The sequence below is a fragment of the Lasioglossum baleicum genome, chromosome 7 (assembly GCF_051020765.1).
Source record: "Lasioglossum baleicum chromosome 7, iyLasBale1, whole genome shotgun sequence".
NCBI lineage: Eukaryota > Metazoa > Arthropoda > Insecta > Hymenoptera > Halictidae > Lasioglossum > Lasioglossum baleicum.
Window position 1 is genome coordinate 5,548,027 of NC_134935.1, and position 18,477 is coordinate 5,566,503.

Genomic DNA, 18,477 nt, shown 5'->3' on the forward strand with positions numbered 1-18,477 from the left:
GCTACGCGACTCTAAACATTATGAAAAACAGCCAGAGCAAGTGTAGCTCGACGGTTGGCGTAACGGCCGGCAAATCCCATAATTCGAATCCCGAACACACCTAAAGATCATCTTTGCCAGAGTTTTCAGAGTTATATCGATATTATTTTTCTTGTAAATGTATATTTGATTTATATAAGGAGAACTCCCCAGAGATAACTCGGGCTTTCCTTCAGCAGCCCCGCAACACGTAAAAACCGATAAAATATTGCGGCCAGTTACCACTCGTCGCGAAATTCATTTGATCTCCTTTATAACCGGCTCCTTTTCCCTTTCTTTCGACCCTGTATTCTCGGTTCCCGGACGCATTTCAATCCTACTCCCTCGGGGATCGGGAATCGTAAACATTTACTTTATCATGTCTTTGGAACTTCCGTTCCGAATACGATACGCTTAATAACATCTTTCTATAAACGCGCAATAATAGGAGATTATTTTACATGTGAAACATTAAATGATAAATTAATTGGAGCTAGTGTTGTATAAAAACGAGTCTTCGAAGCTCCAGAGCTCAGTCTTAAAGAGTTCTTCTATAGAAACTTAGTCTTTAGGAGTGAGCTCTAGAGCTCCAAGCTCGAGCTTTATATAACACTAATTGGAGCACATTTGATCAGATTGCTTGGAAAATTCAAAATTCTTTACTTATATTTTCACGTAGAATCGTCTCCGTTTCGATTGTGCCATTTATATGCTCCCATAATTATGAAAGTGGTCCAAGTCACATATTTCTCGTTCATATAATGTTGAAATATAACAAGCACTATCTATCGGTTCATTTTTCAAAATATCGTAAAAATTACATTGAATTAATTCAGTCCCGAATAATGTGATGCGAGATAACTGATGAATTCGTTTCTTTTTTAAATTTTGGCTTAGACCACTTTCATAATTACGGGCACGTATGAATCAAAGGGTTGTTCGAAATCTTAGAGAATTTAGGAACTGACGAACCGACCAAAGAGAAGCGCTGTGGACGATACCAAATCGATACCAAAAGGTGTGTTAGAAGACACGGGAAACCGACTGTTCGTTTTCCGTTTTCGAAAATGACGCGACGAGAGTGTTTCTCGCGGTCCGCTTGAACGTGTGTGTGTGTATCCCGTTTGTGAACGGTACGCGCGGCGAGAGGAGTAAAAGTGACGAACGAACATCGGAAGATCAAGACGGCCAGGATGATGAAGAAGGAGAAGCCGATGATGTCGGTTACCGCCATCATCCAGGGGACTCAGGCGCAGCATTGGTCGCGAGGCAACACTTGTATGTATTTCACTTTTAATTACGATTCGAAGTTTGTTATCAACTACGTCAAACAATTTTGGCACCCGTCATTCGAATATGATTTTCGTTTTTCGCGAAGAACGTTTTTACCGCAGCATTCTCTCTGTAACTGTAGCAGAAGATCTGATTCTTAATTTCTTTATATGGAACCTTTACTATCGTCTACGTCTGTTCTTTCTTATTAGAATGGCACCAAACACGATACAGTTACGGCCATAATTACTTGCGTAACAGGCGAAGTTAAGAATTCGTGCACCTCTACCGTAAATGTCAAGTCCGAAAGTTTGATCGCTTGTTACACGAGTAATTACTATCGTAATTACATTGTGTTTGGTGTGGTTTAAATCGAAAGAAACGAGACGAACGCGATGGTTAAAGCTTCACCGACGAAAAATCGAAAATGAGGAATTTTGATGTTTGAAAATTAAATAATTCATTGGAGTGTACAGCCAGAATAGACCCAGCATTGTTTAGAACTGCGAATGACTAATAGATGCGTGTGTTCGTTAAGTTTAAGGAGATGCAATGCAAATAGTTTGTTGAAAAATATGAATTTCAAGAAATGTTTCGGAAATGTTTACACGTCTGTGACGAGAGCGTTAAGCAAATTGTGCGCGACGATAATCGCGTCGCTTGACGAGCGTATCCATAATTACGGCTTTCATGAGCGTCCTTGCTGATTAAAATCGATACTGGCCGGGAATTACGTCGTGTACAGCGAATTTCAACTCGCGAGATACATGAACGAGACCGAAACGTGCAAACAATTAGCATAGCGGTGCTAGACAGTCAATTAGCGGGAATCTCAAGGTTCACGCCTTATCTATTCACAGTCCTCAGAACTATCTTCGCTGTAATTCTATCGTAATGTGTGGGTGTGCTAATTCGAAACACAACGCCGCTACAGTTTCTTTACTCGCCTCAACATAATTAGAGGATCGAGTTTCTGGACGATTTACCTGGATAGACGATTGCCACGACAGTCGTCGGCACCTTTTCTAGGTTTCTGACCCAGAATGCACGTAATTCTTCGAGATGTCGCACAGTGCCCTGCTGATAAATAATCCAACGAGAAAAAGGTCCGAAATCTCAATACTCAATTCTCAAGCCACAATTCTCTCAATACTCAATTCGCATTTCTCAATTACCAATACATAATACTCAATAAGTACTTAATTCTAATTTCTCTCAATACTCAATTCGCAAATCTCAATTCGGAATTCGCAATTCTCAATACTCAATACACAATTCGCAATTCTCAATTACCAATACATAATACTCAATAAGTACTTAATTCTCAATTCTCAATTCACAATTCTCTCAATAGTCAATTCGCAATTCTCAATTACCAATACATAATACTCAATAAGTACTTAATTCTAAATTCTCTCAATACTCAATTCGAAATTCGCAATACTCAATTACCAATACATAATACTCAATAAGTACTTAATTCTCAATACTCAATACACAATTCTCAATGTACTTGCAATCCGCAATTCGTAATTCTTTCATAATAAAAAAATGCACTAAAAAGTATGAAATAATTTCCATTTAATTTATGTGAATACACACGAACTTAAATACAATACAATCTTTTCGGAGGCGGCGCAAAAACTAAAATTTTTTTAAATGATAGATGTTGCTGATTATGATTTCATTGGAATATGATGTACTCGAAAATCAGTAGGTGGGAAGAGAAGATACATTAATATGTGAAAGCATGTAGAAGAATTTAAGGATTTTCGTAATTTCCAGTGTCAAAAATTTTCAATTCTGCACCTCCTCTGAAAAGATTGTATTGTATTTAAGTTCGTGCGTATTCACATAAATTGAATGGAGATTATTTCATACATTTTAGTGCATTTTTTCGAAGTCGGTTTAATTTTTTTTATAAAATTTTTTTATTTCACACTTTTTAGTGGAACGAGCAGAATTTGTAGAACACTGTAGAATGGTTTTTCGGTCTTGTTGGTTATTTGTAATAAAAAATGCAAAATTTGTTTTCAAGGGACCAATCGGGAGACATACCCTACAAAATGCAGAAGGTTTCGTCCGGATTGGTCCATCTATCTTGGAGTAATCGGTGAAATAATTCATTTTTCGCACACAAATAAAATCGTAAGGAATAAAAAAAATGCAACCATTTTTTCACGGGACCACTCCGGGGACATACTCTACAAGATGCAAAAGATTTCGTTCCGATTGGTCCATTCATCTCGGTGTAATCAGTGAACATACATAGAAAAAAAGCGAAAAAAGGCACATACAGATCGAATTGAGTAACCTCCTCCTTTTTCGAAGTCGGTTAAAAATGATGACCGGCTGAAGAACGACGTTAGGAAACACGTCGAACAAAGATTTCGCGCCCGATTGGTTGGTTTGAAAAGCTGTCGGTTTCAGTTTGAAAATATGTCGGTTTCGGTGTGAAACCCTGAACGGCTGACGCAGGAAAACTGTCTCGCGGCATTGTTCCAATGCTCGTAGGGTGAAGGTCGGCTATTGAAACCTGAATGGTGTAATTTGCGAGAGAGCAGGACGCATGCGCTTGCGTACACGTTATCAGTCGCGGCTTCAAAAGCAACTAGCTGGGAGAAGGTCACGCCAATGCGCTTTGTTATCTACACCCGCTACCCGCAATTTACGAGCGTTTTCGAACGTTATCGCGTGCCCCTATTGCCGAGGAACACGCGGCCTCACGCAAACGCGTTTCCATCGTTCTGTTTCTACCTTCTCTTCTTTTTTCACCTGTGTAATTACACTGGCTGGCTCTGTGCTGGAAATTTCACGATTATCCATCTGCGATCTTGCTTCCTTTCCGTGGTTTCCGATTCGGAGACCTTCGACTGAACCTGAACAAGTCTCTCTTTGCTTGTTCTTACAATGCTGGACAAAAGTATAAGAAATTTGATGGATTTCTACATTTTGCATATTTGAGAGAAATGCGTGACACATTTTATATGGGTTCGCATGACACGACCGACACAGAACTTCCTCGACAATGTTTACATAGACGCTATTTTTTCACCGATAACCCCTACTCGTCGACATCCTATTCTCACCGACATACATACAGCTAGTCGCAAGATTATGGTATAAGCATATTATTATATCATAGAAAAACGTTTATTAGAAAAGTAGAGTAATAATATTAATTTTTGTTACATACTTTTTTTACTTGGCTGATGTATTTTGTCTAAATCAATGATTGACTGATATTAATAAAATGGGGAATAACGTCGAGCAGAGTGGGAGACGAGTCTTAATCTGGCGACACTGTTCAATACCAGTGTAATGGACATACATATTTAAATTTACCAATTATTGTGACGTCTTGCTACAAATTAAGAAGTGTGGATTCTTACAAAAAACTCGAGAGACATTGTCTCGCTGCACAACGAAGAGCACGAACCTGAATAACGAGTAAAATTTGATTGGTTATCCGTTATTCGAATAATACCTAATTCTGGTGCACAGCCACGTGCTCGTGAGTTGTTATTGACATTGTCTCGCTGTACGACGAATAAATGAATGAACGAATGACGACTAACACGAACATGAATAACGATCAAAATTTGATTTGTTATTCGTTATTCGAATCTTAATACTGGTGCACAGCCATGTGCTCGTGCACGTTGTTACGAGTATCGCGCCAGACTCCATAACGCTGAGCGCTGCCACGGTTAATCCGTATACCAGCACGAACGCAACCTTGGCACCGATGCGAACCAGCCGTGAAGCGCAGCCTCACCGTTGTCGCGCGCTCATGCTCGCGCACACCTCTGCCCCGCATTAGATTAGGCTTGCGCACCTTCCAGCCGAGCTGCGTGGGTGTCGCTCAGCCACGCTTTTGCGCAACCACGCGTTCCCCGCCGACCAGACGCTCGTTTAATTAGCGATCCCGGCTGCCGTGTTTTCCGGGGATACTGTCGGCTGATCGAATCAGATTAACGACAGTTAAAAATGAACGAATTTGCGTAATCCGTTTACTATTTCCACTGAATGTCCACTATACTCTTTTCTGAATAGGGGAGAGCCTCGATTGATGCACGTATTTGCGGTCACGTTTCGTGCAACGAGCGAGGTTTTACTGTGACGTCAAGAAACAGTCGCAACTAGACTTTGGATCTTCGTGCACGATCGATAGATTTGATGCATTAATGAAAAATTCAAGAATACTGTTGTGCCTTATTACAACGACTGAAAAGAGAAATTAATTTTTATGTAACTCGTGTTCCTAACAATTGATTAGATAACTTTGATTCCGCATGAAGATCCGCAGTCTAACGAACAAACGTGCTTGAAAAATCTACTCAAACATCCGGTATAAAATCCGATGATGGACGTTTTGGTTAAAAAATACACTACACGTGTAAATGCATTATTAAATATAGTTATAAATACATTATTGAAGGACCTACATATACAGGATGTGGCTGGACGAATGGTACAACCGAGCAGGGGGTGATACATTTTTCCCACCGCCGTTTCCATTGCTGGAAGTATCGGGAAAACGCCTCTTCTGTAATGCTGTTTACTTCCAACAGCGATTTTTCTTGTATTTCGTCAATCGTGTGAAATCGCTTTCCTTTCAGCGGGTACTCAAGATTTGGAAACAGGAAAAAGCCCGCAGAGGCCAGATCGGGTGAGTAGGGGGACTGGAGTAAGATTGTCATACCGCTTTTTGTGCGAAAATCATGAATGAGCTAGTGCATTGTTGTGATGCAAAAGCCACTTCCTGCTTTGCCAGAGTTCAGGTCATCTTCTCCTGACTGCCTCGTGCAAGTTTCTCAGGGTTTCGCGGACTTTTATCCCCGAAAGCCTCCCGTAACATTCGAAAAGTCTCCGTGAATGTTTTTTTTTCAATTTCACACGAATGCGTTGTTCTTCTTTTTCATTCATCATAAAATCGCTGAACGCAAATATCTTATTTCACTGAAACAGCTATAGATTTGCAGCCAAAAAGGTTATCGAAATTTTGCGAACTTAGTCGTCCTCGGGAAGGTTAGGGCTAAACATTTAAACCAATTGCACCACGCTCTGACCTTTCGTTGGCGCGCAAGTTAAACAGTTCTGGAATTTTTTGGTCGGACCTCGTGTGCACAAAGTAGAATTGGTTGATCATGGTCAGACGCTTCAAACGATTCCTGTGCAATAGCACGCACGTGTATTCGCTGCATTTTCAAACTCGATATTCTCGAACGAAGCGTCAAACAAAAAAATGTTATTCCTTTTATTTAACTTATTTTTACATGTAGTATCATCCCCTGCTCGGTTGTACCACCCATCCGGCCACACCCTGTATATTATGGAATAAAAATGGTATTTACTAATTGCTTCTGGATTCATTCATTACACGTGAAACTGGGACCTCGACTTTACAATCTGTGAATGAACCGTCGACAGAAAATTTCTAATGCAAAAGCCTGTGAATCGGATTCCACCGTTTCGAAATCGTCCGTGTGCGAGAACTTATCTTCGAAACCGATCTGAGAGCGCGGCACCGCCGCCGGTTTCCTCCGTTCATTCATTCGCATTGAATTCAACGGCGGAACGCGATGAAAGCGAGCTTAGATAATCGAACTGGTACACGCGCGAGCTAACGCGTTTAATGAGTCTCCCGTGAGGCTGTTGATTAATACGCGCGGATCGTATGCCACGCGACGCGGCTTGTTCATTTAACAGACTAGCGCGACTCCTCGAAATGTAGCACGTATTTTATTCCGACTTTTGTGAAAAGTGGATTAACGACTTCGAATCTCGCATTTCCATTGAATCGTTGGGAAATATTCGGTTCAAGGTTACTGGGTTATCCCTCCCGCCGCGTGCAGATTTGCCACGCCCATTTCTATCCTCTTTGCCACGCCCTTCGCTCTCGCTGTGTGTAATTTTCTAGAAGTAGGATCTATTGCCCTTTTACTAGAGAACGTGTTAGGTTGTTGCATACGAAACATGTCCGGTTTCTAATAGTGGCGTTCAAACATAATCTTCTAAATAAACTTATGGACTTATGGAAAATCTCTTGATTTTATTAGTTTATTATGCAGAGCGTGTCATCTAAGACAAGCCACCTGAATAACTTCTACATTTTCCGAGACAGGAAGAAATGTTTCAGACAACAGCTGTTTGGCAAATATCTTGTTTCACTGAAACAGCTGTAGATTTGCAATCAAGAAGGTTATCGAAATTTTGCAAACTCACAATCAGTCGTCCTCAGGAAGGTTTGGGCCAAACATTTAAACCAATTGCACCATGTTCCGACCTTTCGTTGGCGCGCAAGTTAAACAGTCCTGGAATGTTTTGATCAGACCGAACATAATCTTCTAATTATACTTATGGACCAAACTAAGCCAATCGAGTCTCTTGATTTTATTAGTTTATTATACAGGGCGTGTCACCTAATCAAGCCACCTGAATAACTTCTACATTTTACGAGATGGGAAGAAATGTTTCAGACAACAACTGTTTGGTCTTGGGGATCCATCGCTTGGTGTACATAACTTTTTTCCAGGTGGAGGTGCTTAAGAGATTTGATGGTCAACCTAGCTTTTTCTCAATGGGACCACATATTTCTGAACTCCTACGTTCGTAGCCCTTCGCGAGACAATTTGAATGTCTCTCTTCAGTAACTTCACAACATTTTAACCGAGAGCATCGAAATTTCAAGCAATTTGATCGAAGGAAATCGACGATGTTCCGCAACATTTTGATCGAATGACGAACGCGCGTGATGCGTCGCGATCGAGAAGACAATGATCGGTGCTGCTAATGCAACACGCTTGCGTCTTTCATCGCCGATGGCAGAGCGAAGCCGGCGTTGCAGGAAGCGATCGTCGATGTCAGTCACGTTGCCAGGCATCGGCTATGTGGCTACTGACCGATTAGATGTGTCTATTACGTGGACGCACGCATCGGTACACGGAATCGTAGCGGTACGACAATCGCGCCTCTCTAATCGCGCACGTTTCGATCACGTAGCCGGTGTCCGATGATGGCGGGCCGGGTCTCGGGACGAGTTTCACCGTGAAAGAAACACGCGACCTTTGCATTGTCTCGGCGCAACAATCGACGCCAGAAAAGATCCACGCCGCACACAGTCTAAACACTCTGTAAACGTTACGTCACCGAACAATTGATGACGGTATTGTGTTCCCGCCACAGCCAGACAGAAGTTGCACGAGTGCTATTCGAGATTCAAGGTCTGTCCCGCGACGAGGCCCAGGGACATTTTTTTTCTCTTCATCCAAGTTTTTCTTCCCGCTCCCTAAGCTCTCTTTCGCGGAACATTATATCTTTAACCCCTCCAAGGACGACGGCCCGTGTATACGGGGTGGGCCGAATCAAGTGTTACGAGTTGTTCTCTCAGAATTTTCCGACCTACAATAATTCCGTTGAATATCGTGAATAATGGTACAGCAATTTTTAGAGAATTTTTGATACTCTTTCCGATTGTGCGCTTTTCACAAAAACGATTTATATCGTCCGAGTAAAACTTGTTGGCATAGAGGAAAGCAGCTTGAAAGTTCAAGAAGAACTCTTTCTTGTATAAAATTTTATCTGCAAGCGAAACATGAAGAATTATCTTGAAGTTACGGATTTTTTTAGGAAAATATACTTCTTTTTGACTCGTTTTTCTTGAAATAATTGGTGCATTTATTTTTCAAAATCGATGCTGCACGCTCTCTTTAATCAATCGCAATATGGTATGGCTTCACAGAAATTTCGAGCAGTGCTGCAACGTTTATCGGGTTCACTCCTTCGACGCGAAGTTTCTCGCGTGTCCCGGAGATTGATACAACAGAATCAATTTCGTCCCATTCCCGAAAGGGAAACTCGTGACACGGTGAAGAACAATGATCTCCGGTCCCAAGACAATTGAAACCTCTGTCGTTAACCATTCTACAGGCGAAAGGTCGGCCACGGTTCGTGATTAACGACCTTCTTACCTTCGAACGAGCGGACGTCCATCGTTGTTACGCAAGCTCGTTGACGTTCGTCCACTAAGTTTGTTAGCGTCCGCCAGTGAACGAAGAAGGGGAAACACGGGAAGATGAGAGAAACTGTGCCTCGAGACCGACGTTCGTTCCGGTTTTTGCTTTCCGCTTTTTGATTTCATCGCGGGTTCATCAATTTGTTCTGCGAGAGGTAATAATTCCGAGATAACCGGTTGAATGATGCTGACGATGTGTCAGCTCAATTTTTTCACTAAGCGATTGCATTATTTTTCCCGGAAAAAAAAATTTCGGCGATCAAACACATCAATATTTGTGCCGGTAATTATGAAAGTGGTCTAACAAGAGAGATTTTCGAAATTTTGCTATGATATAGAACTCGAAAAAATATTTTACACGTATTTTGGTAACATTTATGTTAAGGGGGTGAAAATAGCCCTCAAAGTTCGGGTGAAGAATCCATTTTATTGAATATCTCCGAAACTACTAGGTCTAGACGGAAATTTCAAAACCCAATTTGTGCGTCTTTGAATGAGGAATCTTTTAGTGGAAACTGATTTTTTAAAAAATATGACAAAGTTCAATGAATTTTACGATCGGAGGTCAATCGATCGATTAGATCGCGGACAGGATTAGCCGTTCGCGCTCGGAGGAAATGTGGCTCGCGACGTTTCAGAGGATTCGACGTGTCTGATAAGAGACGACCGGATGTCTGGCCAGGTACGTTGATAAATCGACCGGGGATAAGCGCAGAAACAAATGGAGGGGCTGAGAGAGTGCGCCGTTGACTTTCCACGGTCGTGGTAAAAATAGCAGTGTTTCAAGAAGGAGGAGACTGCTGACCGTTTATAAGAAGGAACCGAATAAATTCCACACAACGAACTGTCGGCTGGCTTTATGTAGATTTACAGCTCGTATCGTCCCAGGATTTCCTGCGCGAGGATTAGAACGTGTCTCAAGGATTTGCATTCGGAAACACTTAGAGAGAAGATCCGGCGGGACTTAAGGTGCGCCAGAGTCCTCTAACGTTAATCTGCAAACGGGATCCTAAGGGAGACTTTCGACGTTCAAGATTTCGATGGCTACTGTTTCGTTCGCTACCGGGTGTCCGCGATTTCTTTATCTTTCTCTGTCTGGACTAAACTGCGGATTTGATGTATTTGTAACAAAAATGGATAGATGTAATTTAAAACGGTGAAAACATTAAGACGACTTAAGGACATTCATGTGGTCTTTCTAATTCGTTAATGTAATTTAAAACGGTGAAAACATCGAGACGATTTAAGGACATACATGTGTTCTTTCTAATTCGTTAATGTAATTTAAAACGGTGAAAAAATTAAGGCGATATAAGGACTTTCATATGTTCTTTTTAATTTGTTACAATTGTTAAAGATAGGAAGAAATTTTTATGTGGTTCCTGCATCTTGGAAGTGACGAAGAAAATTTTTATTTTGCGTAAAGATCCGCAGCCTAATGATTGATATGATCGATAGCAGTTTATTAATACTCAGTATTTAACACTAAAATTAGCGAGCACTGAAAGCGATTAGAATGTTTCATCTGATAAAAATGACAAGGCTCTATTTATTTCGTTTTTGTGCAATGTTTATTGCAATACGTGCTTGGATAAATAAATTTATCGAATTAATTTCCATGTAAGCAACGTCGTCGTTTCAATAATTATAAAATTATAAACCTAAGACCGGTTATTTGACCGGCAGTGGTAGCTTTAGTGTTAAGAGAAAATGGTATTAGATTCATCATACTAATCTTGAACAATCAATATCATTTATTTTCATTTTCTAATTTTCGTGATAAGTTCGACCGTAGTCTTCTCCGATTGCACTTTCTCCAAATTTCCACAATTAATTGTGTACATTGCGAATCTCCGTAGGTTCGACGAAAGTGTAATCTTCATTTCCCGAGAAACTGTACGACCGAAACGCGAGGCACAGCATAAATCCTGATCTTGAACATTGCGCCCTACCCCGAGCGAGGATAAATCGGCGCAATATTTCACTTCAACTCGAGTCTTCCTTGAAAATAAATCGCTCGTTAAAGTAATGTTAGCTTTCTTCGGACCCGCGGAGGGTAAAACATTGTTAACATCGTTTCGGTGGATCGTTCCGTTCGTGACGAAGATTTGGAACACGATCTATTAAACTGTTAACACATTCGATCCTTATACATGTATATTCTATTTTCCTTTAATCGAGTCAGGCTCGTAACGAAGATTTCGAGCACAGTCCATTAAAAAATTCTTTTATGTGTGTATTATATTCATTATTATTTGTATTAAATGGAGTCAGACTCGTGAAGATTTGCACACGATCACAATTAAATTAAACTGTTAACACATTAAATTCTTTTAACCCTTTAAAGGAATTCTGTTATTGCGTTTATCGGTTCTTCAGCAATTACAGAAAATATGCGGCTGTAAAATGAATGAAAGGGTTTGGAAGGGACAGGACTTTCGAAGCGTAAGAAACATGCTACGAGACAACCGGAAGCGCAATGATACGAGGGGCTGGAGAGAAAAAAAAGCTGACATCTTATTAAGTTAAGAAGCGGTTCTCATAGGAATTTTCGTGGATAATGATCTCTGATGAGTTATCTGTTGATGGGCGTTTAAATGTTGCTCATTAGATCGTTTCCACGGTTCGGCTGATGGTAGGCTCTCGGTTGTAGAGGTTGTAAATATATTTCTCGCAGATATATCAGAGTAAGTGGATGAGCGGCGCAGGTAGAGTGGGATACGGCTCGTTGCACCTGTGACAACGAGGCGTGTGCACGCGGGTCCCAGGAGCGCGTGAGTGTGCACCGGCTTACCTGCTTACCTGCTTGAAAACGCGAACCCCTGACCTTCGCCATGGTATTCACGTACAAGGTCAATTTAAGCTCGGTGCACTCTTGTTCCCGCTTTGATATACGCCAGAGCTTGATCCCGCTGGCAGATATGCTGAACGATACTAAATCGTTCGAGGGGACACGTAACCTTTCGAAAGACAGCCGAAACGATTCTCCGACAGGTGAATGTCTAAATCGTTCATTCATAAAGTAGACACAACTCGAAATATGTGCCCATAATTACGAAAGTGTGGTCTAAATCATTTATTTCTTGTATCGCAAAAAAAAAGTATAATAATTAGACAGCGGATTTTATGCATTTATGGTAAAAATGAGTGAGTCTACTTTAAAATAGCAAACACATTAGAAGAATTTACGAATACTATTATATTATTTTAAACCCACTAAACATATTAAGAATGAAAATACATTTCTATTTCACTCCAGTTCGTTGTGTGCAATTTAGGTAGAACATTTTTATTTTGCTTAAAGATCCGCAGTCTAATAATAATAAATATATAGATTGTGGTGTGTACTTTCTAACTAATGTACGTGACGATTAACCCGGTATCTAAATAACGACAAATTATTTCACATTTCTAAGTTGGTGATATACAATCGAAAACCTCGACAAGTTTTGGCAATTTTCACATGGCTCTCCTGTAAGATGTCCTTTTATTGTGGACGAACAACATTTCAAGTGACGCTTTGGGTAAGTCCGACAGCGTTCGACTACCTTGTGGAAGCATCCTGGCGTTGTTGGTATTCATACTTTTCGGTAAATTAACAATACCCAGGGTACTAGAAGCGATCGATTGGTTTGATCAAAAAGTTGGGTCTCAAAAAAGAGCAGTAACTTGTTCCAGTTCCCGGAATCACCGTATATATGTATTGTATGTTGCAGTAAATGTACAGTACATGCACAAAACATTGCGTAAGACGACTGTGCACTTACTGGCACAGAAGATGTAAATACACAGTATGTAATTTGAAACAATTTTTCCATCGCGTTCTATGGGAGTCCAGTGTATGTATCTGGGAAAATGATATTTCTAAAATGACGCAAAAGGGACGCGAGTATCGAGTGACTCGATTGCAGTTTCGGGTCACGTCTGGTTGCACCTGTAACGCGGCGGATACACACCCACGGAAACCTCGTGAAATCCTCGCGCACCTAGGTTGAAATCTCGACCCCGTGACCTTCTCCCGGTGACCCAGGTACCAAGCTGCCCTGCACGTGGCCTGCCGTGCTATATAAAGTATGAGCTGCATATAGATCGGTCCGCTCTCTGCACTCGCAGTAGCGTACTACAAGGCGGGACACTCCCGTGCTTCATCGATCCTCTCAACCTTCGGCTTCCTCTCCATTCTCTTTCGCGGGCTTGTTCATTTCAGCCCTTTGATCATTTTGATCCCGTTGTCCCTGCTCTTCGCGCGATCCGCATTTCCCTTTCGACACGCGAATAAAACTTTTCGGTAATTATTCAGTAGGTTCTTTTCGTCAAGGTCATCATTATAAACAACTTTTCTCTATTCATGTCACCGTCGCACAGTGATCCAGGAACCTGCTTTTTGTGGACAAAATTCGATTTTTCGAGTTTCAAATTACAACAAAACTTTTTTCTCAAATCAGATCCCTTTGAAATCTCGAAATTCAACGTGTCTTTCAGGTAATTCTCCGAGCAGATGTAGCGTTCGTATATTCCTAATTTTACAACTCGAATCAAAGTTTATAAATAGACTGCGGATCTTTGTGCAAAATAAAAATTGTCTGCAGTGATTGCAAGAAATAGAAACCAAATTGGATGTCAATTCTTTATATTATATATTGACATCTTCAATGTTGAACATTTTCTACAATTTTCAATTTCATCTTCTCAATTTTCCTATAAACGCATGAAGATCCGCAGTCTATTTATAAATGTTGAACACAAAAAATTAGAACAAACTGCAACTATATCAAAATAATTTTTGCAGTTGGAAGGTCTTGTAGTCCCAAATACACCCTGTAAAAATCAAATTTAAAAGCAGATAGCTTGCGAGGGACTCGTGTTTGAACAACTGCACGGAATTTGACTGTAAAGTTCCGGCCTCGATTTTAATAATAAACCGATTTGTTCAGTTAAAATTGAAAGTAGTTGTGGAAAGTACATTTTGTTGTGAAATATTGCAAGAAATAGAAACGAAATTGAATGTTATTTCTTCCCTTAATGATTTGGATAAAGGAGAAATCATATATTGACATCTTCAATTTTTGAAACTTTACAATTTTGAATTTCGCCTACTCAATCTTGCTATAAATGCATAAAAATCCGCAGTTTTCACGCATTTTAAGCTAGACGATGGGACGACGATGCAGCGCGTCGGTAGAAACTCCGAAAAATGAAATTCGCGCACGTGTCGAGAAGCGGCGCGCGACAAATGATATACAGCAGCTAATAAGAGGTTACGAGGATGAATAACTCGTCGTCGGTGACCGACATTCGACGTTGGTCTCCAGGAGGCACGAACGTAAGAAACATTTATGCGCGCGCGGGTATTCATGTGTGTGCAGTCGGAGCGCCGTATTCAGTCGCTCCAGATGCAGCCCGTCTCGTCGCATTGACTTTCATCGCTGGCCAAACACGGTGCAGATCCTCTGCTCCTCTCTGCTCCTCCCCATCGATCTCGATCGAAAACATCGTGGATCTATTTCCATAAAGGAGAACGAGACCGCGCCGTGATCTTTTCAAGCTTATTTACACTCGTCCGTTCTGTTACCCTTAAAATATATCTCGAGCGGAAATTAATCGATGATTAATCGGTCGCGACGAATACGGCGAACTTCCTTGTTTTCTCTGTACACGTTAAAGATATCAGACCTTGCATCTATGAATGGCTCAAAATAAGACAAGACACTCTTTCCAGTTCTCTAACTCGTTTACCGCGATCCCTCTCGAGCGTAAACAGTTTCAACCCTTTCGCCGTTGTCGACCAGACGTCTCTATTACACGTGTATTGCGAAAACGTTAGACGCGAATTTAAAGGTACCAGTATATATTATTTTTGATCTATTAAATACATTATGATAGAAATTAAATTTCTATTTCGTTCCATCCGCTTGCGATTCAGATGGAAAATTTTTATTTCGCATAAAGATCCGCAGTCTAATAACGAGTGACAGATAAAATGAATGAATTCAATTTGGTTGTGTGAAATAAAGAAACGAGTGTTTGTTTAAACATTTGTCAGTTATTTGATCATTAGACTGCGGATCTTTATGCATTTAAGAAGAAATTGGTTGGGCGAACTATGAAACAGTGGAAGATTTAAAAAATTCAAGAATGTTTGATGAAATCAATTTTTATGTTATTCCTGCTTCCCACAATCAATGTAGAACAGTTTTATTTTGCATAAAGATTCGCAGTCTAATAACGAGTGACAGATGAAATGAATTAATTGAATTTGGTTGTGTGAAATAAAGAAACGAGTGTTTGTTTAAACATTTGTCAGTCGTTATTTGATCATTAGACTGCGGATCTTTATGCATTTTAGAAGAAATTGCATCAGGAATGTTCGATTAAATCAATTTTTATGTTATTCCTGCTTCCCACAATCAATGCAGAACAGTTTTATTTTGCATAAAGATCCGCAGTCTATTGATCATCAACTTTTATAATTCCGTCCACTGCCTTAATGTGTTACGCAAGTGAAATATTATGAAACTTAATTTTCCCGTTTAGATGTTTCACTTTCTTACAATTCTTACGTTTTACTAACACATCAGAATTAGGGATTTACTTCAATCCCGCGGGACTAAGGATGTAGTTCTTCAATCTAATATATATTTAATAAAGAAACTTAACGAGATAATCATGTTTAATCATATTAGTCCAAATTTATTAACAAAATCTAAATCTACATAAATTTAAATTCAAATAAATCTCTTTTTGGGAAACAAACTATAATTGAAATATATGTATTCATACACGTATATTACATATATGTGTGTACTAATATAAAATATACAATATGATAATTTATATACAATAATTCGTTATATCTAATAATTATTAAAAAAGAAGGTATTTAAATAAAAAATTATTATATCAATAACGAAACTACGATATTATGTATATTAATTGCTGAGGTGAATTGGAAGAATTTTTCCTTTACCAAAATGTTAGGGTTAAAACTTCAAAATAACTATAAAAATTGTTTAGAGCGAACTATATATAATCGACCTGTCTGTGAATATAATTTTAATTAAATTAAAATCTGAAAAATGTTAAAATCATAAAAAGAAATTTTTATTTGTAGAACTTTGAAAATATGATCGTAAAAAGCAGTCTATTAATTGTTGTGCATCTTCTAATTTGCTTCTCAAGTCGTTACAAAGATATCCTGCAGCGAACAAAGCTCGTTCAGCCTCTACACTTGTGGATGTCTTCGACAAACCATCGAAATAGTTCATCGTGCGTGTCGTCGTTTGCGAAATTTTGATTATATACGCATAGTCCCGCAAAATGACGCGGGATCCTGCGGGATTGTGAGATTGCAATCCCTACTCAGGATGTCCGTATCACTGCAAAGTACTGAATTCGCGTTTCGTAAAGTTGGTTCAGTGCGTCTCGCGTGCATCTTGGCCCCGTTAATGCCCAGACCTGGGAAAGATACGAGGAAATCACTTATCTACGCGTGCAAACGCGCGATATTCAAGCGTTGCGAGGCGAGGGCCACTCCGCGAGGCAGCACAATGCGAGCATTGTTCGCAACAATGGAATTTCTGTAGTTTTCGCACGAAGTTTGTTCAGGTAGATTATTCCTGGCGTCATGCTCGCGATAAATCGTTCGCATCGCTAACGGAAAATAAACCGAATCTTCGATCGATCGCTGATCTGATCATCGAACGATTGTTTCCACTAGTCTCTCTGTTTAATAAACCGCCGTTTAACAAGAAACTTGACGCGTTAAATCCGTAACCGATCTTCATTCTACGAATCGAATATGAATTTTACGAATATGCTCGTTCCTATTTAATTCCCTTAGATTTCTTTCACCATAAATTCGTCCACAGGAATTAGCACAAACTTCCGCAGTCCATAAATCGTGCAGATGCGCGCGCGCAAACTTCCTGCGAATCGTTGATAGAAATTATTTCGAGAGCCGGGGTGATACGTATCTCCCGAGATTTGTTTGGCACGCTCGACCACAAATCGAACTGCAGCATAAACTGGTTAACCCTTGCAAACGAGTTTATCCCCTCAGGCGCGGAATCTGTAAATTGCGAATTCTTCCATTTTGCCCGATTACCAAGCTGCAATTAATGTTAACGATAATGTTTCAATCTATAATTATATGTGAGCAGCGATCGAACGCGTGTTTGAAATTTACTTGTATCGGACTATCATATCGTTTATGCACCATTTAAATCAAAATAGTTCTTTTCAATAGTTTTTCAGACCTTTTCATTGAAGTACATTGCATTAAGAATGCCGAGTATTCGATCAACCCCTTGCCCTACGACTTATTTTACAGTTTCAGTGATTAGAACTTTCTTTGTAGTTCGCAATTTCCTAAAAAAGGAGAAAATTGATATCTACTATATGCCTACATGTTCTCTAATAACTATGCATTAACGGAAGCAAAATAGAATTTCATTTCGGTTGAAAGAGAATTAATAACATACGTATTTGTTAGACTCTGTTCAGAATCTTCATCACGAGTCTGACACGATATTGTAGGGCAAGGAAACATTTGTTCAACGTGAATCTTATTAACTTTCGAAATACAACTGTTTGATTTGTTACAAGCACACACATCTAGCTATCTGATCGTTCAAGTATATTACACGCAAGTTCACGATCCCATTCTTGGCAACATGAAAATCGAATTCAATCTCTATCGTTAAACTACACATACACAATCTCCCTAATAGACAATATCCAATTAGAATGATTTAGCTTCGAATAAATTTTAATTCCATTCATTTTCATTCTTTTATGGACCACATTAGCTTTATTGGATTCGTAGCTGAATTTTTCATGCTTCTCACGTTGCGCGTCAATCATTTAATAAAATGGTAGTGTCTGGCATTAAGTGCTATTAGGCGATTTCTCCGTAATCGAAGGATTAAATCAAACCCCGTTGGCATTAATCATTTAGTCCGGCATCATTCGTTTCCGTTCGTTCGACGGCAAACGCACGAACAACGGGAGAGCGTTTATTACTTGGAAAATAATTTCGCTGGACGATCTACCAGCGAGAGAGAGAGTCCTCGAGGGATTTTCCGCGTGCTGTTATCTCGCAAGGTATTTCGAGTTTTAATCACGGTCATAAATAGCGATACGGGGCCGAGAGCAGCTCGATAAATAACTGA

At 39.9% G+C, this 18,477-nt stretch overlaps 1 protein-coding gene across 6 annotated transcripts in view; it reads left to right on the plus strand.

The window, feature by feature from the left end:
• Usp (retinoid X receptor ultraspiracle) overlaps positions 1 to 18,477 on the plus strand; it is an 83,000-nt gene that overhangs the window by 39,521 nt on the left and 25,002 nt on the right. For 4 of the 6 annotated variants that reach the window (XM_076427644.1, XM_076427648.1, XM_076427647.1 and 1 more), the window contains exon 2: positions 970 to 1,296. The exons of 1 other annotated variant lie outside the window; for it this stretch is intronic. In XM_076427644.1, coding sequence (XP_076283759.1) covers positions 1,212 to 1,296 — 85 coding nt within the window. In that variant the 5' untranslated portion in view covers positions 970 to 1,211. Of the gene's footprint in view, positions 1 to 951; positions 1,297 to 18,477 lie in introns of all 6 variants that reach the window. One more of the 6 variants, XM_076427645.1, reaches the window with a different exon arrangement.